The 26,174-nt window shown below is 40.9% G+C and overlaps 1 protein-coding gene across 3 annotated transcripts in view; it reads right to left on the bottom strand.

Moving 5' to 3' along the window:
- Window positions 1-26,174, bottom strand: part of LOC126109881 (guanine deaminase) — a 159,249-nt gene that overhangs the window by 71,396 nt on the left and 61,679 nt on the right. For all 3 annotated transcript variants that reach the window (XM_049914962.1, XM_049914963.1, XM_049914964.1), the window contains exon 2: window positions 24,205-24,309. In XM_049914962.1, the coding sequence (XP_049770919.1) occupies window positions 24,205-24,309 (105 nt within the window). The remainder of the gene's footprint in view (window positions 1-24,204; window positions 24,310-26,174) is intronic.

Raw genomic sequence — 26,174 nt, 5'->3', positions numbered from 1 at the left:
GAGGCACTAAAGGCCATACTGAAAAAATCCGTAGAGTGCCGTGAAGAAGTTCAAAAGACACGCACTATGCAAAATAAATTCAGAACTCCAAGAATAAACCACAGAAAATTTGGAGCATTATTGGGCACGAAATGAATAAGCTTCGTAAGGCAAATGATATTAAGAGCCCAAGTGACAGTAACAGTGACAAAAATGATTTTAAATTAAAATAATTGGTCACCAAATTCAACAGATTCTTCCTAATAATAGCTGAAAAGACTACAAGAAACAATGGATCATCAAAATGAGATCCATTAGATTTGCTTTCACAGGCATTGCATATTCCACCATCAGACATCAGTTCTGCCAAGTCAAACATTAAAGAAATAACAAAAATCATTAAGCCACTGCAAAATAGTGAATCCTGTATTTCAACCAAAGTACTTCCAACTCCTGCTGAATTGATAGTAGTCACACTGCCAAACTGAGTTACCTTTATAATCAATCAAGGAATAGAGGTATATTTCTTCAAAAAACTGAAATATGCAGAATGCTTAGTGAAGTTTTAGTCTTGTTAACAAGCCTACCACTAAACACCTCAATAATAGACCAATATTACGAAAAGGATAGTTGCTACTCAAAAAGGATAGTTGCTACTCACCATTAGTGGAAATGCTGAGCCACAGACAAGCACCACAAAGAGAGTGCCAGAAAATGAGCTTTTGGACAACAAAGAACACATGCACCATGCATACACAGACAAGTAAATGCAACTCACACACACACGTGTGGTCTCTCTCCGAAGAAGGAATTGTTGGCTGAAAGCTCATTTCCTGACAGTGTTTTTGTTGTGCCTATCTGCAACTGAGCATCTCTGGTATATGGTGTGTAGCAACTATTCTTTTCATAATATTGTTCAACAATAGTACCTGTTGTTATCTTTGCGTCCTCCATTATTTATAACAGGATACCAACAAACACCATACAGGAAATTGAAGATCCCTAGACACTGAAAAACAAAGAATACCTTCTAAGGCAATTCTTCAACAATTCGTGAGAATATTTCAACCCAGCGATGTAAATTCCACTTAACTGTAATGTTTGTATTACACAAGCTTTGACTGACATCATACAGACAACTGTTAACCTTCTGTTTAAAATTTCATAAACGCTTAATCTGAAGTATTAAATGAAACCAGTGGGTGACTAGTTCAACGGAAAAAAGTTTTTTGACAAATTCCGCATCCACAAGACATTTTTATTGAACACAACATATGAATGAATAACTGAAATTACCATGTGTAGCATATTCATTTCACTATGCTGTGTATTTTTGTGGAATAAGTCGTTTTCCGATCACCAAGATAAACAGGGCAGTTTTTGTTTCAGAAACAGTATTTCAGGGCTTTTCATTGATTTCAGAGTTTACCAAGTTTCACACAGATGTTTTTCTTCTTTTACTGATCTTTTCTTCATTTTTCTTCCCCATACTCTTCTAGATTAACTCTTACCTTCCATTTCCAGGTTTGCCAATTATCCCCCCCCCCCCCCCCCACACACACACACACACAATTTCAGATATCTCAGGTTCCCAAACATTATCAATAACTGACATTTCAGGTGTGACATTCCCTTTTGTCTTGTGGTGCTATGTCTTGTTTGCATTGGGATGCTAGGTAAATTAGTTACATAATCCCTGAATCATCCCGTTTTCTTAAACCTTTTCTTTTGTCTTGATATATGAAGGCACTACCATTCCAAAACATAAAGCTATTTTTTAAGCATGTTACTTTGGGCACAACTGGTTCTTCACAAAGTTATACCCACACCTCCAGCTAGCCACTGGTGACGTGTCTGAAATTGAATCACGATGGCTGAAATTTACCTGTAACTTGCCTTTTTTACCAACTGAAAGCAACTGGTTATCGAAGAGAGACTGTGTGTGCACACACACTCTTAGAACTGTGGCACAATTCAATTTTTCACATTCATAATTTTTCACATTCATAAAGCACTGCCAAAGCAGAAAGCCACAGAAAAAAATCTTAGGATCAATCTGACAAAGTACCCAGACTGGTTGCACTATGTAAATCAGAATTCAGCATTAAGTGTCACAAAAGGTCGAGCCACGAGTATAAATGGAGTTGGGGAGAGTTGTGTTATCTGAGTACATGCAGAACGGGTCCGCCAGGAGAGCTCAGTAACAGATCTATTAGTGACATTTTAACCCTTCTAAAGCTGACAAAGTCAGACAATCGCGACAGGGCTGTGAAGCGGAAACGCGAAGGAACGACTGAGACCGGGCAGACGTCTTCTGCTGACGGACAGGGACCGTCGAGCACTGTGGAGGATAGCAGTAAAATCAGCAGAAGAAAGCGTTCGTAAATCCCGTAGTGCTACCGTAGGTCCAGCCAGCAAAATGACTGGGTACAGTGGTGCTAGCAGTTTAATTAGCACAATGACTGCGTACAGAATGACAAAGAATGGGGTAGAACAATAAGTCACATATTTCTGTAGTCGACACTAATTGGCAATGCCAACAGTGGAGTACGTAGGAAGTGGTGTAATGATATGGGGGTGTTTTTTGTCGTAATGATGTGACCCCTTATTGTGCTCAAGAAAATGCTAAATGCAGAAGTGTACAAACATTTTACAGAACTGAGTTCTGCATACAGTAGGAAAAAAGTTTGGGCACAATGACCGATTGCACCAGTGTGACGCTGTACTGTGTCATGAACCACTATCTGTGATGTAATGGTTTGTGGACAGTAACAGTCCTGAAATGTACTGGCCTACCACAGTCCTGATCTGAACACAGTGAAACACCTCTGGGACGAGTGACAGAATTGACTTTCCTCTAGGCCCCTGCATCAAACATCATTACCATCCCTCCTTTCAGCTATCCAGGAAGAATCGACTTCCTGCGAGCCTTGCAGAACTAGCACTTCCTTACAGCTTTTATTCTCCCAGTACCTCGTCTCCTACCTTCCGAACTTCAAAGACGCTATCCTGCAAGCCTCGCAGAACTAACACTCCTGGAAGCAAGGATATTGCGAAGACGTGGCCGTGCCACAGCCTGGGAGATGTTTCCCGAATGAGATTTTCACTCTGCAGTGGAGTGTGCAGTCGATATGAAACTTCCTGGCAGAATTGAAGCTGTGAGGAAAGGTCATGTCGTTCTCGGGTAGCTCAGCCGGTAGAGCACTTGCCTGCGAAAGACAAAGGTCCCGGCACACAGTTTTAATCTGCCAGGAAGTTTCGTATCAGAGCACACTCCACTGCAGAGTAAAAATCCCATTCTATCAACAACGGTGTTGAATGAGTGAAGCCAGAAAAAGAAAAGGGTGTCAGATTTATTTAAGTACATGGAGATGAAAATAATTCATTGTAACCCAGTATGCTTGAAGATAGTCACCAGCAACCAGGTGTTATTTAGAAAATAGACATAAATGCAGGATAGGAAGAAGAAGAAGGAGAAGAAGAAAAAGAGGGTAAAGAAACACCACGTCCTTCAGTAACTAGAAACTATACCAAATAAACTATCCATCATAATGTATGGAGTACAGAACAGCGATATTTCATTTTCATAGTTGTATTTTGGTATCCATTTATTTTCTCAAATGAAACTAGATGGTTTTAGAGATACTTTCAAGTGTCAAACCTCTACGATGTACGTATGCAGGCTGAAGCGAAGCCGAGGTGCTATTTAATACAGCTGGAGAGCCTCTGGAATGCTGTTCAAGTTTAGGAGGAATACCAAGTGGGCTGAGGTGTGAATGGGAATTTGGCTCGAGGAGTCAGGCGTGCCAGGCTAATCCGTACAGTTGTACAAAAGCACTGTGCCAGGGTGGTGTAGTGATTAGCACATCTGCCAAGTGAGCAGGAAACCCGGGTTCACATCCTGGCCTCAGTACAAATTTTCATTTGTTGCTTCAGTCTGCATATATACATCACAAATTTGCTTTCTGTTATTTTATTTTTGTGGCTTTCTGAGGGTTCCCTGGTCATATGTATTATTAATAATAGTATTATTGATATGTACTAAAATATTCTGAGGGTTAAAGTAATATTTGATGAAAGAAATGTTTGTTCATTATTACCCCCCAACACTGATTTATGCAAAAAGAGCCTACAAATATTTATCAGAAATATAACTTTTCACATTTAAAACATGTGTTAAAAGTATATAGCATTACTAAATTACTTACTTAATAGTAGTACACATATTATTAAAATATACTTGTATATGAGAATCAGATTGTTATTCAAACACATTAAAAAGTAAGTATTTAAATTGCCCTATCTCAAATAACAATTTTGTCGTATGAGCCTTTGTGAGTTTGTCCTTATCTACACACTGGTATATCCAGTTCGGTAGGTCTCGATGATGTCATTCGTCTGAGCTCTGGATATACATATTTAGTGGTGGAAGAAAGAGGCACTTGTCTCATTACCTTAACTATTCTCCTCTTCACAGTAAATATCTCTCTGCGTGGGACACCCGAGACTGAATACAATTTGCGATTATTGAGTGTATGTGTACAGACCGTGTAGAATTTAGTATTTCACTGTCATGGAATGTACTGAGAACATTAAATGCATAATATAATCTACTCAGTCTATTTACCAACTTTTTAAAATACATTTCGCAACCGTAGAGTGAAGGTATCATCTAAGGCAGCAAGGAGTTGCCAGTTTTGTAATGGAAGCCAGTGTGGAGGGTAAACATTGTAGCGGGGAAACCGCAGCTTGACTACAGTACTTCTGTATGCTGCAAGGCATGTTATGGAGTGTGGTGGAGGGTACTTCTTGTACCACTAACTGATCCCCCTGCCCTGTTTAATTTGTGAACAGCACATGGGAGGAATGACTGTCTGCAAAATTCTGTACTCACTCCAATTTCTTGAATTTTCTCACTGTGGTCGCTTTGTAACAAGTGTGTGGGAGGAAGTATGTTATTTGACTCTCCTCAGAATGTACTCTCTCAGAATTTGAACAACGAACTTCTCCACTGCCACTGGCACTTTTTGAGCATCTCACGGCAATTAAATGATCCTGCGCTGAAGGGTGGCACTCTTCATTTGATCTTGTCTACCTCTACTATTAATCCGACCTGGTGAGGCTCCCAGTCTGATGACCGATACTCGAGAAATGGTAAAAATGGTGTTTTGCACATTAAAGAAAAGAATGAGCTGAGTTGCACGAGATCTCTGTTTGCAGAATCCAGACTGATTCTTACAGAGGTAATTTTTGTTCTCCAAAAACATAACAATATGTGAGCATAATACGTGTTCCATAATTCTACATCAGATTGACACGTCAACACTATAGGTCTACAATTACGTGCATCTGCCCTAGGATGCTTCTTAAAGCAAGGCTGAAGTTCTTTGAAAAAATAGTATTGTATTCGTATTGTTATTAGGCAACTAATAGCAGATAAACTGCAGCTCTATAATAAAATTGAAAGGGCAATGTTATTACCAAAGTATCAGCTTTTTTACTAATTCACTCAATTCAATTTAGACGGCATGAAGTGTGAACAGAAGGCCGCTGGACCTGATGGGATACCACATCGATTTTACACAGGGTACGCGAAGGAACTTGCCCCCCCTTCTTGCAGCGGTGTACTGTAGGTCTCTAGAAGAGCGTAGCGTTCCAAAGGATTGGAAAAGGGCACAAGTCATCCACATTTTCAAGAAGGGACATCAAACAGATGTGCAGAACTATAGACCTATATCTCTAACGTCGATCAGTTGTAGAATTTTGGAACACGTATTATGTTTGAGTATAATGACATTTCTGGAGACTAGAAATCTACTCTGTAGGAATCAGCATGGGTTTAGAAAAAGATGGTCGTGTGAAACCCAGCTCGCACTATTCGTCCACGAGACTCAGAGGGCCATAGACACGGGTTCCCAGGTAGATGCCGTGTTTCTCGACTTCCGCAAGATGTTCGATACAGTTCCCCAGTCGTTTAATGAACAAAGTAAGGGCATATGGACTGTCAGACCAATTGTGCGATTGGATTGAAGAGTTCCTAGATAACAGAACACAGCATGTCATTCTCGTCCGCCCCAGTAGCTGCGTGGTCAGCGTGACGGATTGCCGTCCTCCGGGCCCGGGTTCGATTCCCGGCTGGGTCGGAGATTTTCTCCGCTCAGGGACTGGGTGTTGTGTTGTGTTCATCATCATTTCATCCCCATCCGGCGTGCAGGTCGCCCAATGTGGCGCCGAATGTAATAAGACCTGCGCCAAGGCGGCCGGACCTGCCCCGCGAGGGGCCTCCCGGCCAATGACGCCAAACGCTCATCATCATCATCATGTCATTCTCAATGGAGAAAAGTCTTCCGAAGTAAGAGTGATTTCAGGTGTGCTGCAGGGGAGTGTCGTAGGACTGTTGCTATTCACAATATACATAAATGACCTACTGGATGACATCGGAAGTTCACTGAGGCTTTTTTTGGATGATGCTGTGGTATATCGAGAGATTGTAACAATGGAAAATTGTACTGAAATGCAGGAGGATCTGCAGCGAATTGACCCATGGTGCAGGGAATGGCAATTGAATCTCAATGTAGAAAGTGTAATGTGCTGCGAATACATAGAAAGAAAGATCCCTTATCATTTTGCTACAATATAGCAGGTCAGCAACTGGAAGCAGTTAATTCCATAAATTATCTGGGAGTGCGCATTAGGAGTGATTTAAAATGGAATGATCATATAAAGTTGATCATCGGTTAAGCAGATGCCGGACTGAGATTCATTGGAAGAATCCTAAGGAAATGCAATCTGAAAACAAAGGAAGTAGGTTACAGTATGCTTGTTCGCCCGCTGCTCGAATACTGCTCAGCAGTGTGGGATCTGTACCAGATAGGATCGATAGAAGAGATAGAGAAGATCCAAAGATCCAACGGAGAGCAGCGCGCTTCGTTACAGGATCATTTAGTAAGCGCGAAAGCGTTACGGAGTTGATAGATAAACTCCAGTGGAAGACTCTGCAGGAGAGACGCTCAGTAGCTCGGTATGGGCTTTTGTTGAAGTTTCGAGAATGTACCTCCACTGAAGAGTCAAGCAGTTTATTGCTCCCTCCTACGTATATCTCGCAAAGAGACCGTGAGGATAAAATCAGAGAGATTAGAGCCCACACAGAGGCATACTGACAATCCTTCTTTCTACGAACAATACAAGACTGGAATAGAAGGGAGAACCGATAGAGGTACTCAAGGTACCCTCCGCCACACACAGTCAGGTGGCTTGCGGAGTATGGATGTAGATGTAGATGTAGATAGTGATTGTGAATACTGTACACAAATTTAAAGTTTCCGCAATGCCCTCATCTCACGTTAATGAGTACCTCGACTTGTTCCACATCCCCAGAGCTTCTCCTTCACAATGGGATTGGCAGAATATGATGGGCGACTGAATGAATAAACAAATGAGATTCAAAATGTTGCCATGCTTTTGGACAATGATCTTACTCGACCCTAACTGATTACAAAAAAAATCACACACCCGCACAATGCCACACTGTTCCAGCACTGCAGCCTAAGTGGTGTGTGACATTCTGTCAGTAGGAGTGGGTAGGAGGTGTGACGAGAAGAGTGCAGGGAGCGGGTAGAGGGGGACTGCCCGCCAGGCCTCCTGCCAGCACCCTCCCTTCCCTCCACATTGCTACACTGCTCCACCCGGTGTGACCACTTACCCCAGTCGAGCAGCAGCGCCAGAGTGACGGAGCCGGCCACAACTGCGAAGCCGAGCGTCTGTCTGTCACCCAGTTATAGTTCAATTCTTTTATCTTGGCGGTTCGCGCATGCCCGCCCAGACGCGGGAGATTGCTGCGTTGCCAGTTGTACGCGCCAAGAGAAGCAGCGCCGTAGTATAGTTCGCAAACTTACGTTTAGGGGGGAGCGCATAGTTTATGAAGTAAAGCCACCACAGCCGCATTAACCCTTTCGCTGCTACAGCGACGTGCTCCCTGCATTCCGCGATGTGCGCGATTTTGTCATCATTGCACTGCTTGCCTGTGCAGACACATGGTGTTTCGACTGCTTTGACACACTTTATCATTCGATTTCACAAAAACTATTTGGCCCAAAAAATTTGATTTTTACACATCTTCTTGACTGATACCTTTCCCCCATAAATGACTTAATTTTGTTTCGATGTTCAATGCAGTTATTGTGCAGCATTAGATGTAGTAAACCACTGCACGAAATTTTGAAGAGTTTGCAGAGGTAAAAGTCCGTAGCGTATACTTTCCGTATGGTCGATTTTAGTTGCCACTACAAATTTCAAAAAATTACATTCAAACGAATAAAATTCATGAAGTAAGACATTTTGATATTGTTTTTAAATAAATAAAATATTAATCACCTATCAAGGTTTGAACTCAGAACCTTTCGCTTAGCAGCCATACACTTTAACCATTACGTTAACGCAGCTCGTTGTTTGATGTATCTCCCGGAGGCCTTTAAAATATCACACAAAATACCGACAAACACTGTTGGTATGATTATGAATTACTCACGTTTTGTCAAAGTACAATAGGAAATAAACAATTACCGCTGTTCTTTATTGTGAAAAAGCGGTTAGTAGGATGATACAAACACCTATCCTTGCTATCGCCTGAATTAGGAAGCTTATTGCTTGTTTAGTTTAATTAATTAATAGAATATGAAGCAATTGGTATAAAGAATGCTTTTTCCAAACTTTCTATAAAAGAAAGTCTGCTATCAAGATATTGCTTTTGTTCAATTATTTTATTTATGACTGAACGTTTCTAAAACTGAAGACACTCGTCCGTGCTCTGCACTGCAGTCGAGTTCTGGCAACATCGTTCTCTGTTCATTGGCTGACTGTTTTTTGTGACATCACATGCGCAGAATGAAACTTAACTCGGCCGCCGTCATAAATGATGCGCACTTTAGCTCCGACAGAAAGGCACGAGTGAGCGCTCAGCGACAACTTCGGTTCCGTTCGTGAGCTCGGCAACTGTAAATGCTTACTCGTGTAGCACTCTTTAAAAACAGCTGCAGTGTTTAATGACATGTTCTTTTAATATATCTATTACCTATACATTGAAAATTGCTATTTTCCCTTTACTGGCAACCTACTGAAAGTTTCTGCACCACAACAGAAAAGTTCTCTCTGTACTTTAAACGTGTTTAGTGAGAGCTGGAACTGTCTGCAGGAAAAGTAGTGACTGCTGAAATATAAGTTCTTCAGGGCAGCCGAGAGTTGCAGTCAATCTGATAAGAGCATTATCGGAAACTGAGAAATTTACAGTTCGAAGGAGTCTGTCGATGTCATCAGCAAATGTAATCGCCCGACTACTTTGAGCTGTGTTTTTTCCAGAGATTCTGACAATGCTCTTGTTAAATTGAACAAAACTGGTTGATAAAAAAATAATGAGTGTGGCTTGTGATTGACCTACAAAACCTACTTGAGACACGTATCACTGTGGACCTCTTTTAATCTTACAGTGCGATCAGCTGCATAAGACGACTTTCAGAACTGAGTAGTTGAGCCATCTTTAACTGGAGAACCAGCTTTTGGTAGAAGATCACACACAATATTCATTTTCTGCCATAGAACTAGCGATACTGAAAAGCAGAAGTTTTCAATTGATGCACTGCTCCTTGTGTGTGTGTGTGCGCGTGTGTGTGTGTGTGTGTGTGTGTGTGTGTGTGGGTGTGTGTGTGTGTGTGTGAGAGAGAGAGAGAGTGAGAGCACACCTTGCAATTATGCATCATAAATAAAGTATATATAAAGCGTATATCATATGCCCTCACGTAAATTGAGCTCCTTTATAAATGGAAATAGCTCAGTCCACAAGGCCACAGTAAGAATGATACAAGGAAGTCTAGTATGACAGTGCACCAAATGAGGCACTGACAGCTTAATTTACTCTTTCTTTTGGTCGGGAACCACCCGAGTCCTTGCCTCGAGCCAGAAGCACGTGGCAGGCTGAAGGCCACTGCAAGGACAGCGGGCTTCCAGGCGGCAAGTGTGTGTGAGAGTCCTGACAGGATTTGTGGGCTAAATTAATAAAGAGATGTAGAATAAAAAGACAGGGGGTCACGTGTAACAGGATACTTGAAAACTCTGAAGAAGAGGAGATGAGGGAAAAGAAACGGACATAAGGACCTGGGCTGTAAAGGACACTCAATAAGAAACAAAGTTAAAACATGGTAAGTGATGTGTTTTATTCATATCAGTTCACAGTCGTTCAACAAACTGAGAGGTAGCAACTCTAATTCAGATTTCATATTCTTGCGGATGGCAACTTTGTCGGCATTGTAGGCAGTGGTAACTGGCACAAATATTGCTGCCAGCAGCAGTAGCAGTGCATGTGCTGTTTGTTCCAGGAAAGTGTTTATCAGGGGCAATTTGTACAAAACTAAGGACAATGTGGATAACTACAACTCAGATAAAGATCCCAAATGTGTTCCAAATAGCAAGTGTGCTTCGAAAGTTGTCGCTAATCACACATACGTGAATAATTATTTAAACGAGTGAACAATAGTAATCGTCTTGCTTAACATAGTTTATGTGAATTTTTGTGAATAGGTGTTAAGGGCCAGCCTGAACACTGTTTACGTGTGGTTATAAGGTGATTGCTAAAATTAATCTCATACTGTGCTGAATTACAGGTCACTTTCTGAACACTGGAAACTCCTGTTGGAATATCAACAATATAAAGATAAGGACAGATTGCTAGTCACCATAAAGATGGCACACTGAGTTGCAGACAGGCACAACAAAAAGACTGTTCCACACTGTCAACTATTGTGTAAGAAACAAATTTAAACTGTTAAATTGACTATTAATCAATGATGGAATCCATACAATGTAAATTGTTTCACGGATTAATAAAGAAATCAAATCAAATCAAATTTAGCTGTCAGTGAAAACCTTCCTCAGAAAAGGAAAACATTCGCACAAGCGAGCACACCTCACGCACCCATCACTGCCACCTCCTGCAGTCCACTCCCAGCCTGCTTGTGTGAATGAATGTTTGTGAATGTTTCTCCTTTCCTGAGGAAGGCTTTGGCTGACGGCTAAATGTGGAACAGTGTTTTCGTTGTGCCCGTGCGCAAGTCAGTGTGTAATCCTTACGGTGGGTAGCACTCTATCCTTTTCCTTAGATTAACTTTCGAGGTTGTTACACATAATTGCAAGAATTGTTAATGCAGATCTCTGTATCAAAAACTAAACAATTCAAACATTTAAATTTATATTTTTGAGAGGTTTTGCAGTAAAGCTTCATTAATTCACCCAGCAGGTAAACAGCCATACGTCAGTGCTAACCTGTATTAACTGCACTTGGTCTACAAGTAAACAAAATTAAGTACCCATACAATAATTTTTCAGAACAAAATTTTGGGAACATTTTAATACTATAAAAATATGTCATTACTGTTGATATATTTCAAAACAATGATTTATCTCAATAAAAAATTATATTGTATGTGCTTTAAATATCTTGTTTATTACATTTTATAGAAACTTGACTGTGCTATTTCTCAAAACAACAAACCCATCCTTCACCACTGTTTACAGCTCAGGTCTTCATTATTACCACCCACGTGTTCTATTCTACCCGTAGTACTGAAAGCAAAAACACTGAAAGCAAAAAGCTGTCAATGTAAAATGGTATGCACCTGTATTCGTAACATACATACTGCATGGGCAGAAACTCAGAGTCTTCACATCACTACGTCAATGAGTAAGTGGCAAGAGATTTTTATAGCTGAATACTTCACCATTTTCAGAGCCACACAAAGATGAATGAAAGGATGGTACAAATTATTTTTCCTTCTAGTAAGCTGTTACTGTACTACGAATAACTGCCGACAGCAAACTTCAAATTTATTGGGAGGCTTTTTAATTAACCACTTTCGAGAGGTTCTAGAGTGGACACCACCTATTACCTTTATATTACGCAGTTCTGTGTAATTAACATTTGCTTCCTCGCTAAAGAGTTTCCTCAAAATGTGATTCTAAAAGACTAAAGTGAATAAAGAAAACAGGAAATGTAGTCAACTTGCCGACGTTTTACATTCCGACGTCTGCTACCACCAGTAATGCATTCATTTGCACTCATTCATTCATTCATCATATTCTGTAGATCTCATCAAGAGGAAGCTTCAGGGAAGTACAACGAGTCAAGTTATGCACCGACATGAGACAAAGATGTGCCGGATTAACAATAAACTATCAGTATACTGCTTAATGCTAGTCTTACTTAAGCCATCTAAAATTAATCACATAAATTAGTGAGAAAGTGCTACTCTGAAAGAAGCAGCCTCAGGTTTGCTACGTAGCTGCTGTTCGTCTGCTAATAGTAGCATAATACCGGATAATTATAACTGAACTGACAGTGTTCCAAATGCTGCAGCACGGGCCGTCTAGCTCGAAGGATGCCAAAACTTTTTAGCTGTGTTCATTAATCTGTGTGCTCCCAGAGTATGCTGAAAAAAATAATAGTTCCACTTGCTCCCATCAGGTGAAAATAGGTGCTGTAAACAGTCAGAATGTGAACCTTCTACCGTTTTGAAGACAGTATGCCATTTGTCGCATGACGGCAGGTGTATTTCTTTTGTGAAATGCATGTCGGTGTGAAGGATTAAGAAGGTTTTAAGTCTTCCATACAAAAAACAGTGGCTATCGACACAAAAGATTATGCACCGGTCGTGAAGTCATTTTATCAGAATAGCAGCAATAGCAGTGCCACACTGCGGGATTATCGCCGGCAGAAACAGCTGCGAACGGGCCCCGTGTCAAGAAATGGGCTAAAGAATACGATCGACAAATCTGACGAAACAGGTGAATCAGGTGGTGCAACAGGGAGGGGGAGGCGGCCCGTTCCCACGGCAGTAGTCGACTAAGTCACCGTAACCACAGCCGACTGTGCGGGACACGCCTCAAATTCTGCAGCTAGTGCTCGAGTTGTGTCGTGGGAGTTCTCTCTCTCCTGGTTGAAGTTCAAAAGATTTTGTAGCCTATTTTGCATTGGTATCCTATAATATTCATAATGTGCACCAGAAGTAACCCCAGGATAGGTTACATTGTTTGTGACTTTGCGCTCTGTTTTCTGGCACGCACGCAGATGGACGATATGTGGCCAGGGAATATTCTTTGAACAGGTGAGGCACATTTCACTCTGTACGGTGCTGTGAATGTACAGAACTGGGGTTCTACTCCGCCACACATTGCGCAGGAACGTCCACTGCACTCGACCGGTGTGACTGTGTTGTGTGGCTTCACAGCTCCTCCATTCTAAGACCATTTTTCTTCGAAGAGATGACACCTCGTAGGCCCGTCAGGTGTACTGTGACATCTGCATGTCGTAAGGACCTCCTCGAGCAAGACACGATTCCAGCTTTTGTGGCCACTCCTCCGTGTACTAACACTACGAGCTGCTTGCCAGGTGAAACATTTGCTTCGGGAAGTCTTTGGCAACAGCAGTACGACCTCTGGGCAATTTCGAGATGTGTCACCTTCCAGATCTCCTGACCAAATCCGTGTGCCTTCCGGATGTGAGGATATCCGAAAGACCCCGTCTACTGGGGACACGTTCGGACTCTTCCCGATCCGACGGACAGCACGCGACGGTATATCGCTCCGATTACGCCAGATACGCCGTGGGCGACTGTCGACTGTGCCGCGTTACAAATATGGCGTATAACCGAGATAGGAGACCGTACTGAACACGTGTCGTAACTGTGACCACATCCCGGTAAATGTGCCGGAGCCACTGTTATCGAGTGTTTGATCCTTCCTCCCCTTTTCTTGCACCGGCGACACATTCTGGCTGCTCGGAGTGCCCCATTTTGCATCCGGTCGCAGAAAGTCGAAATAATATTTTTTTTCCCAGCATACTCTTTGAGTGCACCGATTAATGGAGATACCTAGGACATTTCGGCATCTCGTGATGAAAACACCCCACACTGCAGCACTCTGAACACCATCAGTTTAATTACGACCGCCCAGTACTTAATAGATTGCAATGGAATTCAAAATGAAAACAATAATGAATACATCATCATCATAAACTAAAGGCTGTGCCTTGTCGATTTAGCCACGCCCCTCTCTCCATTGTCATCCTCTTCAATTCCTCATATGATTTTATCCCCATATCTTCTTTGATGTTATTAAAATAGTTGCTCTTGGCCTGCCTCTTGGTTTTTTCCCCCTAAAACTTTTTCTTCAAATACATTCTTTAGGAACTGGTTGTGTCTCATTATGTGCCCTATCATTTTTGATTTTCTTCTTCCTATATAATTTAGCAGCGTTCTGTTCTCATTCACTTCTCTTAAGACCTGTTCATTACTTTTTCTATCTACCCAGCTTGTTTTCGTCATTCTTCTCCGTATCCACATTTCCACTGCTTCCAGTCTCTTTTTCTCTACCTTTCCCATAGCCCACACTTCACACCCGTATGTTAAGACACTCCAGACAAAAGATTTGGCAAACTTTTTCCTGCTTTCTAGGCTTATATGATTGTCTGTTAGTAAATTCCTTTTATTTTGGAAAGCTTGCTTTGCCAAGGCTATTCTTTTCTTTACATCTGTGATACATTTATTGTCATCAGTGCTTGTGCTCCCCAAATAACAGAAGTTCTCAACCTGCTCTAGAACATCATCTTCTAATTTAATATTAACTTTACCATTTTCTTTTGTCTTCCCTACTACCATAGTTTTTGTTTTCTTCTTATTTATTTTTAGGATTTTGGCAAGTTTTAGCAACATAAACTCCATTTCCTTTACTAAGTCAGCAAGTACTACTATATCATCTGCAAAATGGATACAGTGTATTCGTTCCATTTTAATTCCTTTGGTTATTCTTTTCAGTTTTTCAATAAATAAGTTGGACAAATATGGTGATAATGGGCATCCTTGCCTTACTCCCCTCCTTATTTTTGCTTTCTTCTTCACACCATTCACTTCTGTCTCTGCTTCCTGCCTTTTATACAGATTACAGACTAATCTTCTGTCCCTCCAATCAAGATTCATTTCCTTCATTGTTCAGAATAACAATTTCCAATTAACCATGTCAAATGGTTTTTGTGAATCTATAAAGGTCGAGTAGGTTTTCCTATTAACTCCAATTCATCTTTCTAATACCATCCTCTAATTGCCTCTATAGTTCATTTTCTGGATTTGAAACCAAATTGGTCTTCTCCTAGGTTTGCCTCAATTTTCTTTTTTATTCGATCTTTTGTTATGTTTAACATTATTTTGGAAGTGTGGGATGGGATAGTAAGGAGATAGTTTTATAGTTCTCACAGTCCAGAGCATTTCCTTTTTTGGGGATTATTACTGTTTTGGTGTTAAGCAAATCTGTAGGTGGTTCTTTTCCATTTTCATAGGACTCTTTAATAAGTTTATATAAGTACTCTTTTGTTGATTCTCCAATTTCCTTCAGTATTTCTGCCAGGATGTTATCTGTGCCTGTCGCTTTGCCATTACTTAGATCATTCAAGGCACTGTTGAATTCCTCTTTAGATACAGGTGGCCTTATCATGTTGATATCCACACTGCTCTCTTCTTCCAGAATCTCCCCCTCATTAGCAATATCTTCTCCTTCATATAGTTCCTCAATATACTCTTTTCATCTTTCGCATAGATACTCTAATTCAAAAAGTAGGTCACTGTTTTTATTCTTGACCATATTTGTTTTTGTTCTTGGCTTTATCTGCATTGATTTAATTTTAGAGTAGGCTCTATCAATTTGACCTCCACTTAGATCTTGTTGAATTTCCTTATGTTTGTCGTGCATCCACTTTTTTTTCAAATCTACATTTCTGTGTAATTGCATTTTTTACTCTTTTGTACTTATAGAAATCTTTTTTCCTCAGCCTGTTTTGTTCTTCAGTAAGATCTAGTATTTCCTTGGTCATCCATGGTTTCCTCGGTTCTAGTTTCCTTAATCCTACTACTTCTTTAGCAGCCACTTCTACAGTCTCTTTGAATCCTTCCCATCCTTCCCTGTTACCTACTAGGTTATCAGTCAATTCTTTCATGTCCACAGCTACTTGCTTTTCCTTAAGTTTTTCTACAAACCATCTGTGTTGGTTAGTTCTTTTATATATTTCTTAAATCTGCTACTATAGTCTGCTATCACTAGAACATGGTCACTGGCTATATCATATTCAGGGTATGAGCGGCTAGACTTTATTTGATTCATAAATTTCTTCTTGACTAGGATATAATCTATCTGATACCTTTTGCCATCTGGTAGACTTTTCCTTGTGTATCTTCTCTTGGGCATTTCAAAACGTGTTGAAGACTATCATATCATACTGTTCACAGAAATCTAGCAACCTTTCTCCTCTAACATTCATTTTTCCTCCCCCGAACTTGCCATTCCATAATCCTTTGTTATCTTCACCAATCGATGCATTGAAATCACCAATTATGATAAGATTGTTCTTTTCTTTAACTAGTTTCATTAAGTCATCAATTTGCTCATATACTACTTCTACTTCCTCATCCTTGCTATTTGTTGTTGGTACGTAAACTGCAATTACACACAAATCTGTGGGTTATCCTTCAATTTTAATTACCATTATCCTATCACTGCAGTGGTATGTGTTCAACACGTTGTTGTTCCATTTTCCTCTCAACATCATAGCGACGCCATTTCTTCCTGTTTGAGCACTATCACTGTGAATGATCCTGAAATCCCCTGACATAAAATAACTGTTACTACCCCACCTAGTTTACAGATTCCTAGTATGTCCAGCTGTGACTTTTACATCAGCATCTTAACCTCTTCTAGTTTCCCAGATTTTAATAGGGTTGTGACATTCCATGTTCCAATTCTCATCTGTTCTTTTATTCCTTGACACCTTACAGCCTTGCCCAAGACATCCCCCCCCCCCCCCCCCCCCCCCCCCCGGAGCTCCGAAGGGGGAATTGAAACTCCGGAAAATTTTGAATTTCTACTTGGGAATCCTGTATGAGATCATTAATTCAGTGGTTTCCTGTTGCCTTTAGCATCCTTCTGCCATTGACCATGTTAATGGTTCCTCCACCTTTAGGGACAAATTCTCATCCCTGGGACAAGGGGGTCCCCCTTCCTTACCTGCTCATCCGCCCCTTACTGGCCGTTGGCACTTGGTAAGGTTGGTCTCCTTGTGTTAGAAAAGAAAATGAAAATCAAAGATACCCGCAGAACCTAATACCATCGGGGTCAAAGCAGCAAGAGTTGACCAAGAGAGGGCGACAGGAAAGAAGAAAGCAGAAGTCTGACACAAGTAAGTGGAAGCAATGCCATACTTAGCTAAGGGCCCACGGGGTTGCCACCCGCATACTCCTAAGAAGGGAGCCCCCTGGAGGGGAAATAAATAATGCAAATCGTGCTACTCTGAAAGCACACACAGAATCGTATAAATACTTTATTAGGGATACAGAGCACAATTTAGACGGAAAACAAATGATTGTTCATAAAACAATGTAAACACTTACTGCTCAAAAAGGATCATATACTTGTCAGTAACTTAACAAAGAAGGAAAGGACAGCTAGTTATGGTACAATGATACTGTATTTCAGACATTAACTGAATTAAGTGTCACAAAAGGCCTCACTACCTTCTCTTATAATTGGCATCTGGTTTCGGTACTAGTCGTAAATAGCCTTTTGCTCCCTGCTACCTAGAGAATTTCAGTCAACATTGTCAAAAGCTTTCTCTAAGTCTACAAACGGTATAAATGTAGGTTTACCTTTCTTTAACCTATTTTCTAACATAAGTCACAGAGTTAGAATCACCTTACAAGTTCTTACATTTCTCCGTAACCCGAACTGATCTTCCCCGAGGTTGGCTTCTGCTAGTTTTTCTGCCCTTCCGTAAAGAATTCGTGGTAGTATTTTGCAACTGTGACTTATTATACTGGTATTAATGGACATTAATGCGGATCGTGTCCATCCTTCGCCTTTGTCACAACTTTAACTCTGCTGCAGACACTTTCAATGACGTTTCTTAATGTCTGCGGAGGAATGGCAGCCGATTCTTCCTGAATAGCTGACAGCAGAGAAGGTAGTGATGTTTGATGCAGGGGTCTGGAACAAAGTCATTGTTCTCACTCGTCCCACAGGTGTTCCACTGTGTTCAGATCGGAACTCTGGTAGGCCAGTACTCCCAGGACTACTGTTGTCTACAAACAGTTGCCTCACAGATATCGGTTTGTGACAGAGCACACTGTCACACTGATGCGAACAATCACCATATCCAAACTGTATTTCTACCATGTTCAGAACTCAGTCCAGTAAAATGTGTTTGCACCCTCCTGCATTTAGCATCTTCTCAAATATAATACAGGGGCCACATTCTTACCACAAAAAACACCCCCGTACCATTACGCCACTTCCTCCATATTCCACTGCTGGCGTTACACACGAAGGCAGCTAGCGTATACACAGGCATTCACCAAATCCGAACCACTACACTGGATTGCCACAGAGTATAGAGTGACCGATCACTACAAATCACTCGTTTCCAGTCATCCACTGTCCAGCAGCGTTGCTCGTTACACACTATGAGTGCCGACTACAGAAATGTGTGGCTTACGAGGAGCTACTCAATCGCTGAACCCCAATCTTTTTCACTCCGTACGCAGTCATTGTGCTAACTGGATTGTCGGTACCATTGTACGTAGTCACTGTGGCTGTACAAATGGTAGCACTCGTGACCTGTCCTCATATCAGCACACCCTCTACCGCAGAGTGAAAATTGCATTCTGCAAACATCCCCCAGGTTCAGCTAGGCCACGTCTCCACAATATCCTTTCTTCCACCTGTGCTAGTCTTACAAGTTTCGCAGGAGAGCTTCTCTGAAGTTTGGGAGGTAGGAGGTGAGGTACTGGCAGAAGTGAAGCTTTGAGGACGGGTCGTAAGTTGTGCTCGGGTAGCTCAGTCAGTAGAGCAGCTGCCCGCGAAAAGCGACGGTCCCAAGTCGAGTCTCGGTCCGGCACACAGTTTTAATCTGCCAGTAAGTTTTAGAACACTTTTGTTGTGTCTTCTCCGTCGGTAAGCTCGATTATTCTAAGGACCGTATAACGAATTTCAACAATGTACAACACACAGTTAATTGTTAACATACATCTGAAATAGTCAGTGAGTCGACTGTGATTGAAAATGGAGGAAACCGAGTTTCGTGATGTTATCAAACATGTTTATGGGTTGGATTGCCACATAAATCAAAACAGAATTCAATGAAGTTTATGCAGACACTGTACAATCACTGAAGACCACTTACTTTTGGATTAACGAATTTAAAAGTGCTCAGACAAGAACAGAAGGCGAAGCGCACTCCAGTCATCCGACTGAGGTGACCGCAAAGGAAATCACTGGTAATACAGTAATCCGAGACTGCCGAATAAAAATGTGCGTGAGGCATCTCAACTGAGCGAGTGCACAATACGTACCCTGCATGGAGCATCGGCCACAAAGCAGCTGCGTGCAAGGTGGGTGTCACGATTGCTCGTAGTCGACAAAAAGCACATCCCACTCAACATTTCAACATAATGTCTGGCGATGTTTAACTGCAATCCACAAGACTTTTTGCACTTATTTGTGACCATTGACGAAACTTGGATCCATCATCACACACAGTAGTCAAAACAGCAGTCAAAACAATGGACAAAGGCTGATGAAAGTGAACCGAAGAAGGCAAAGGCTATTTTGTCAGCTGATAAGGTGATAGCCACTGTTTCTTGGGATCTCCAAGGAATAATCACCACAGATTACTCTGAAAAAGGCAGAACCATAACTGGGCCCTATTACTGTTCGACAATTTGAAATCGGTGTCAGCTGAAGACAGACCAAAGCTGGCACGCAAAAAAGGGTCTTTCACATTGATAACCGTGTTGTAGCCTCTCTCTTATGTTATCCAGTCCACACACTGAGCAACCAGTAAAGGAAACCAGGCGGATATTTGGAAAGAACTCAAAATTCAGGGAGAAGAAACAAAAATATTCAGATTTGTTAATGAAACAGTAAGTTTGTCAGAGATGGCAATGGACTCTGAAGTGTAATTGAACAGAATGCATACTGTCTCAAAAATTAATTATGAGACAAACATCGACAAAAGTAAAGCAAGGGTAATGGTTTTAGCCAAATTAAATTAGGTGATACTAACAGAATTAGATTCAGAAATGAGACAGTAAAACTAGTAGATGAGTTTTGCTTTGTGAGCAGCGAAATAACTGACTACAGCCAAAGAAGAGAGAATATAAAATGCAGCCTGGCGACAGCAAGGAAACTGCTTCTGAAGAAGAGAAATCTGTTAACGTCAAATATAAATCTGAATGTCTGGACATTGTCTCTGTAGGTATTTGTCTGGAGTGTAGGTATGTCTGAAAATAATATGTGGAGACTGAACAGTTCATACATGATACGAATGTGGTGTTACAGAAGAATGCTTAAGGTTAGTTGGGTAGATTGAGTGACTAATGAAGAGTATTGGATCAAACTGAAAAAAAAAGAAGAAATTTATGGCACAATGTGCTTAAAAGAAGGAGTTGGTTGATATGACATTCTGATGCAGCAAAGAACTGTCAATACTAGACTGGAAAACTCCTCTAACTCAAAGATGATGCTAGAGTAACATTTTTTTCCTGGGTTCACACAAGAAAAATCGCTTTCATTAAAGAGCAAAACAACTGTGGCTTCACTCATATAAATACCTTCACAGAGCTGTCGTAGGTACTAGTGTGAAAGGATTTATGATGTGATTATGGCTGCACGATGGGAACTGACAGACTTTGAAAGCAGAACGGTAGTCGAAGCTAGATGCACGGGACATTCCATTTTGGAAATCGTTACAAAATTCAATATTCTGAGATCCGCAGTTTAAGAGAGTGCCGAGAATACCAAATTTCAGGCGCAATCTCCAACCAGAGACAATGTAGTGGCCGACAAACTTCATTTACGGCTGACAGCAGCGGCAATTACGTCAGTGCCAACAGATAAGCAACACTGCGTGAAATAACCGCAGAAATCATTGTGGGGTGTACAACGAATGTATCTGTTAGGACAGTGCACTGAAATTTGGTGTTAACGGGCTACGGCAGCAGTCGACAAACAAGAGTACCCCTGCTAACAACACTACATCGTCCACAGCACCTCTCTTGGGCTTTTGACGGTACCAACCGGACTGATGACACCTCAAAAACTGTGGCCCGGTTGGACGAGTTCCAATTTCAGTCGGTAAGAGCCGACGGTAGGGTTCGAGGGTGGTGCAGACCCCACGGAGCCACGGAGACAAGTTATCGACGAGTCACCGTGCGAGCTGTCGGTGGCTCCGTAACGGTGGGCCACGTTTACACGGAATTGACCGGGTCCTCTGGTCCAGTTGAACTGGCCACCGACTGGAAAAGACCATTTGCAACCATCGACGGACTTCACATTCCTAAACAATGATAAAATTTTTATATATATATATGACAATGCACCGTGCTACCAGACGACAATTGTTGATGACCGGTTTGAAGAACATCCTGTACAATACAAGCAATCGATTTTACCATCCAGATCACCCGACACAAATCTCGTCGACTCATTACGGGACGTAATCGAGAGAGGTCAGTTCGTGCACAAAATCCTGCACCGGAAACATTGTCACAATTATGGGCACTTATAAAGGAGCACGGCTCAATATTTGTGCGAGGGACTCCAAATTACTTGTCGAGTCCGTGCCACATTGAGTTGCAAAAGAAGGTCTGACATGACTTTTCTCACTTCAGTGATTAATTATCTCATTATTATCTCGAAATAGATGTTTATAAGTAGTATCATGCATATCTCCTGCAAGTAGGGCAGAGCAGGTGGGAATCAGAGACGATACATAAATTGTTTCTTTAGAGAGTATAAGAATTGCGGAATGATGAAATGGAAACTGTTTAGGAAATCAAAATATTCCACACTTTAACAATGTGTTTTACAAATCATTAGTATCATTTATGTAGCCAGCAGAGAAGAGCACTCAATGAAGTACAATATGAAACAGTGCCTTTTACATTATCTGCTCTGCAGCAGGTAAGTGCATTAACAGGCAAAATGTAATGGAAAGGTGAAAGTGATGACGGTGTTAAGGAACTTGTTGCCTTCCTCACCTTGTCACAAAAATCGGTAAGCTACTCAACCTGGAATGGAAGGATGAGAAAAAGAAGCACTACAAGTGAATCACTGGAACAGGCCTGGCCAAACGGTGCTTCACGAGCCCGAGTGCTCCCGCCTACTGCAGTGAGTGGCGCCGAGGGGCGAGAAGGAAGAGGTAAATTAAGTCTGCAGCTGGACACCGCTAGAGTAAAGCGGTCTGCTTATCAGATGCTAAACATTTTGCTGACAGTACTACTTGCATTAAATGAGAGAGAATTTCTGCATTTGGAATACTACGGCATTTACATACTTGTCCGTAAAAGGGGTTGCGAGGTTGGCGTCGTTTGTGGGAAGAGACCAAACTGCGAGGTCATCGGTCTCATCGGATTAGGGAAGGACGGGGAAGGGAGTCGGCCGTGCCCTTTCAAAGGAACCGTCCCAACATTTGCCTGGAGTGATTTAGGGAAGTCACGGAAAACCTAAATCGGTATGGCCGGACGCGGGTTTGAACCGTCGACCTCCCGAATGCGAGTCCAGTGTGCCAACCACTGTGCCCCCTCACTTGGTCCGTAGAAGGAAAAGTGAAGAAGCTACATTGTTCAATCCCAAATAGGAATTACTTTACTTTTCGTACTGATTAAAGGTCGTGCATAGTGCTCAATATACCGTCACACTATTTATTACGACCTGGAAAAGTAATTATTGGTACATAATCACAAAACTGGCAATATCCGTCATATAATGCACTTGTCTACTGACACGTGAAAGTTTATTCCGGCTGAACTGAAGGCAGCCACTAAGGAAAGACTGAGGTAACGGTTAGTATAATGCTTACAAAATGTTTTATGATTGACATTATCAATTATTTGAATTCGTTACGTGTCTTAGTGCAAGAGGATAATAATTTGGTAACAGATTTGGGAGACAAGTTTGATGCTATAAAAAAGTGAAGTAAAGTAAAGTAATCCTACCGAAAAATCAGCATCGAGTTCACAACAAGGAACAATTCCTGTAAGTCGAGGTGGTTATTTGTGGACCAGTTGTGACTGTTTCAGTAACTGAAACATTTCATTACAAGTACTCAAAGAGATTCCAAAACACTGCACGACTAAAAGCAGATTTTGATTTGTGTGTCAGACCGTTCTCACTTTTGGCTGCAGATGTACCACATTACTTTCAACTTTAGCTGTTAGATACAAAGGGCAACACTGAGCTCAATGACCCGTCTGTCCAATCCAGGAATGTACGAGCCTTTTGTAAAATGCAACCGCACAGGCACGCGGCTACATTATTTCAAAGTTCGGTTCGACACAGGTGTAAATTTTCTTTTATACTGTAACGAAAGTGACAAAATCCCACCGACATTTCGGTTTAACAAATTTTAGCTGTGTAACTACGTGTATTTGACTGTATCACGAACTATAATTTCAGATATAAAATGTATTCTATAAGCAATACATACAGAAACATCACAAACTTATCTTAAATGTCTGTAAACATTTTACAGTTGTTAGCACTCTCTAATGTATTTATTCAATCAAGTAATAAAAGTTACTGCTTTGGCATAAAAACTAAAAGTTGCAAATAAACACACTTTATAAAATCCTGCATCTGAAAGTATGCTGAAATATTCAGCCTCTTAGAAGTAGTGTTGCAAAAAAGTGTTTTTTAAGTTTTCCACATGTGCAGCCTTCAGCATACGTCCGCCTCACTAGCACACCAGTGCCGAGCAGACACGGCCACTCTCGTGGAAAGTGAGCGCGCTCCGGGAGCGTAAATCTCGGCCGGGCTCTCACTGGAATGTCTCAAATGTTGTTCAGCTCTGAGTACACAACTCCAGATTTTTGAGTAATGCACAGTAGCAGATACTTAACACTACACACAGGCCACACCACTACAATATTAAAAACAGAAATTTGTGAAGAATAGTGAGGAGGCATTACAATATGCATAAACTGAGCTTAAAGGAAAGCTCACACAAATAAACATTCCATTAACATGTAAGCTACAATCCAAAACCAATAGCCTTCAAGTCAGTACAACGATTATTAAAAGAGGTGCACAGCTGTCAGTGCTTTATGCAGCAGCAGAATAAGATAATGTAAACAGTGGTGAACTCACCTTTCCATCTGCAACATGCAACACGCCATTCTCTATAACAGTTATAGTGCTCAGTTCTGTCGAATGGACTATAGTGCCCACTATCGCAAATGTAGATGGTAAGTCCTGCACAGACAGAAAAAATTTGTGAGAATCTTTTCATTTATTCACTCATCGTGTCCCATAGACGGAAGAACTTTCGGGGATGTGGAACCGGTCGAGGGACACATTTACAGAAGATGGGCAAATCGGGGGGAACTTAACGCGAATACCGTAATTACCAGTGAGCTGCTTACTGTTATTCGTGTGTATAACACCTAAAATTAATGAAGTAAATTACAAAGAAAACTTCTACACTCAAAAATAGCTGCTGCTTCCACAGTTATATATCTGCTGGTTATCTGCTATTGGTATGTTAATATTTACTAGATTACACAGTTACTTTTCAAAGAAAGTAGTTATGCAACTTTAGACTGAGCACGGATACTTGCCGTATAGTCTCACGACCTATTTTATCCAGTCCCGTACAGCAAATGACAGGACGGTTCCTCAAAAAAGCTACTGCTAATTTCCTAGCCCCTTCTGTCAGATCCAGGTTGTGAATAATGACCACATAATTAACAAGACGTATACCCCAAACTTTTATTACTTCACAACCCATCTACATCCGTACTCTCAATTACTGTGAAGTGTGTACGAACCACACAGTAAGATTTCTCCCCATTCAATTCTCAGCTGGAGTGTTGGGAGAATAATCAGTCACACACCTATGTGTGACTGTTGATTAACTGATTTTATCTACATGACCTCTATTGGCTTTATATGAAGAGGCTGAAGAATATTCACTCTGTACTGCAATACAGTTCAGGAAATTTTCTAACCAAGTTCTATTGGTATGTGTGGTACCTTTCTTCATGTGTCTGCCACTTAATATTTTCCAGTGATTATAATGTAACTGCCTGACATTTCTAGTACTCTATTACACAATCTATATCTTTAATGAAGAACTTGATACTCCAGTATATTTTGATCTTATAACTTGTCATATCAGTGTGTTGGTAATGGTAAATCATTTTGAGCAGACAAGAAATACTTTTGGTTAGTATTTTGAGTAGTCTGTTTCATTCTGAACTGACATATCAAACTTAGTGGAACTAACATCTATAATAATAATAATAATAATAATAATAATAATAATAATATGCAAGTTGTATGTATTTCCTTGTTTTACTTGATGTAAATCCACGATTTCTCATCTAAAATTAAGGTAAATGATACAAAACAGAGCATGAATGATTATATGTGACACACACTTTTTGAATCTGTGACAACATTTAACAAACATTAATAATGCACAAATTTCAGATATTTCAACGTTTCAATAAATTTCATAAATGGAAAACAATTAGTAAATTGATTGGAAATATTGCATACTTACGTGAGAACTGAAATTTGTAAAATAATTTAAAAAAGAATGCTTCATTATAGATAACTGCATCATTTGCAAAAAGCCTGATTTTACAATTAATATTGTCTGCAAGTCATTAATATACAACACTAACAGCAAGAGTCCCAACACACTTCCCTGCGGCACACCCAAAATTACTTCAACACCTGATGATGACTCTCCATCTAAGATAACATGCTGCATCCTCTGTACCAAAAAGTCCTCAAACCAATCACAAATTTCACTTAATACCCCAAATGATCAAACTTTTGACAACAAGCAAAGGTGTGGTACTGAGTCAAATGCTTTTCGGAAATCGAGAAACACGGCATCTACCCGATTGCCTCGATCCGAAGCTTTCAGTGCTTCATATGAGAAAAGTGCGAGTTGGGTCTCACACGATCAATGTTTTTGGAATCCGTAGTGGTTGGTATTGTGGAAGTCATTCTGTTCAAGACGTGTCACTATGTTTGAGCTCAGAATATGTTCTAAGATTCTACAGCAAATTGATATCACAGATACTGGATGGTACATTGATTATAGA

This window comes from Schistocerca cancellata, chromosome 12, assembly GCF_023864275.1.
Source record: "Schistocerca cancellata isolate TAMUIC-IGC-003103 chromosome 12, iqSchCanc2.1, whole genome shotgun sequence".
In the NCBI taxonomy this organism is placed as follows: domain Eukaryota; kingdom Metazoa; phylum Arthropoda; class Insecta; order Orthoptera; family Acrididae; genus Schistocerca; species Schistocerca cancellata.
This window is presented reverse-complemented; position numbering and strand designations above follow the sequence as displayed.